Source organism: Microtus ochrogaster (genome assembly GCF_000317375.1).
Source record: "Microtus ochrogaster isolate Prairie Vole_2 chromosome 14 unlocalized genomic scaffold, MicOch1.0 chr14_random_1, whole genome shotgun sequence".
Lineage (NCBI taxonomy): Eukaryota > Metazoa > Chordata > Mammalia > Rodentia > Cricetidae > Microtus > Microtus ochrogaster.
This window is the reverse complement of record NW_004949096.1, coordinates 19,882,367-19,883,969: the sequence shown is the minus strand read 5'-3', so window position 1 is coordinate 19,883,969 and position 1,603 is coordinate 19,882,367. Positions and strand designations below refer to the sequence as shown.

Genomic DNA, 1,603 nt, shown 5'->3' with positions numbered 1-1,603 from the left:
CATATTAAATGGCTTTGAAAACTATGCTCCAGCTAGGCTGAGAAGTGTAGGCCTAGAAGCCCAGTTACCCAGGAGGTTAAGGCAGGAGGACCACTTCCAAGCTTGTCTAAGAGTTCTAAGCTACCGCAGATGACTTAATGAAACCATGTTTTAGTAAAAGAGAACCAGGGATATAGCTTAATGATAGAGCATTTGGTTAACATGCTTAAATCTCTTGGGTTTAATATCTAGGACTTAAAAAAAAAAAGAAAAGAAAAAAGTTCCTTTGCTGGGTATGGAATGCTGGAGGATCCCATGAGCACAGGAGCGCCAGAGTGTGAGGTCAGAGACGAGAGGACATGCTCCATGAGAGCACTTCTACTTCAGTCAGCCAATCCTACAACCCTAGTGAAAAAAAGGTGAACCCATGAAGCTGAGACCCCAGATTTCTTAGGTCTGCTGTGTCCTTATTGACCTGCAATCTAAATAAGAATGCCTAGAAGTAGGCTGGGGATGGAGCTTGGTGGCGAGATGGTCACCAGGCCCGAACTTGATCACTGGACTCAAGCCTCAATGGAATGTGACTGGGAGGGGAGACAGGAGGAAGTCCGAAGACATCCTCACTGTCATAACTGACTGAGGTAGCCTAGACTACATGAGACTGACACAAAGACACACAAATATGAATTTCTAAAACCACATGGCAGATGTTTTTCTGAAATTCACCATAACTAAAAAAATGAGTACTTCTTCAATTTAGGAGGGTTACCTTTTTATTGTAAGGTTACACACTGATTTAGAACTCAACAGGATTAAAACAGTTCTAGCCTGGTGGGTCAGTTCTCCTCTGGACCCAAATAACCTCCTGAGATCACCGTTCGTTTTTGAGACAGTCTCATGTGCCGGGTTGACCTGGGACTCGTGCCACAGAGACTGGTGTGGCCTTCGACTTGCAAGATCCTCTGCCACCCAGCTGCCAGCACAATCTTTAAAATTCATTTTTTTTTAGGCCTGCTGTAGGCAAGCACTTCGACATACCTTCTCATTTCTCAGTTTCCTGTCACATTTAAGCAAAGGAAACAGCATCAGAGAGGAAAATCCACGTTTATCTATCCCAATTAGTAAGGGTAGAGCCAGAAGCAAGCAGAAAGCTTGGGTGTTCGGCCTGATGCCACGCTACCTTCTGTCAGCCTGGAACAGGTAACAGTTCTCTGCGGTAAGACCTGCCAGTAAAGCATGCTATACTGAACCACGCAAGGGACCCTTCTCCTACCTGAATGAGGTACGCTGCCACCATTGTGGCACTTCTGGACCGCCCAGCCTTACAATGCACGTAGACACACTGGCCCAGTGACTGGTACTTGAGAACGAACTGGACTCCTCTGTGGAGATTGGCCAGCGTGGGGACCCCAGTCATGTCGACTGTGCTGAGCCGTAGCTGCTCAACTCCTGCTTGCTTCCATTCCTAAAACCAGCTCCACCAGCACAGAAAGGGAAATCAAAGAGGTGTGAGGTGAAAGGTTTGGAGAGGGGTCCCCGAGCAACAAAACAGCAAGCAAGTTCCAGTGTTTACTACAGCGTGACTCTTTCCTAAAACAGAAATGCCTTAGCCGGGCGATGGTGG

The 1,603-nt window shown here is 46.9% G+C and overlaps 1 protein-coding gene across 1 annotated transcript in view; it reads right to left on the bottom strand.

Moving 5' to 3' along the window:
- Positions 1-1,603, bottom strand: part of Ptpmt1 (protein tyrosine phosphatase, mitochondrial 1) — a 6,138-nt gene that overhangs the window by 996 nt on the left and 3,539 nt on the right. Inside the window, exon 3 of the mRNA XM_013352587.2 lies at positions 1,253-1,444. Within this exon, the coding sequence (XP_013208041.2) occupies positions 1,253-1,444 (192 nt within the window). The remainder of the gene's footprint in view (positions 1-1,252; positions 1,445-1,603) is intronic.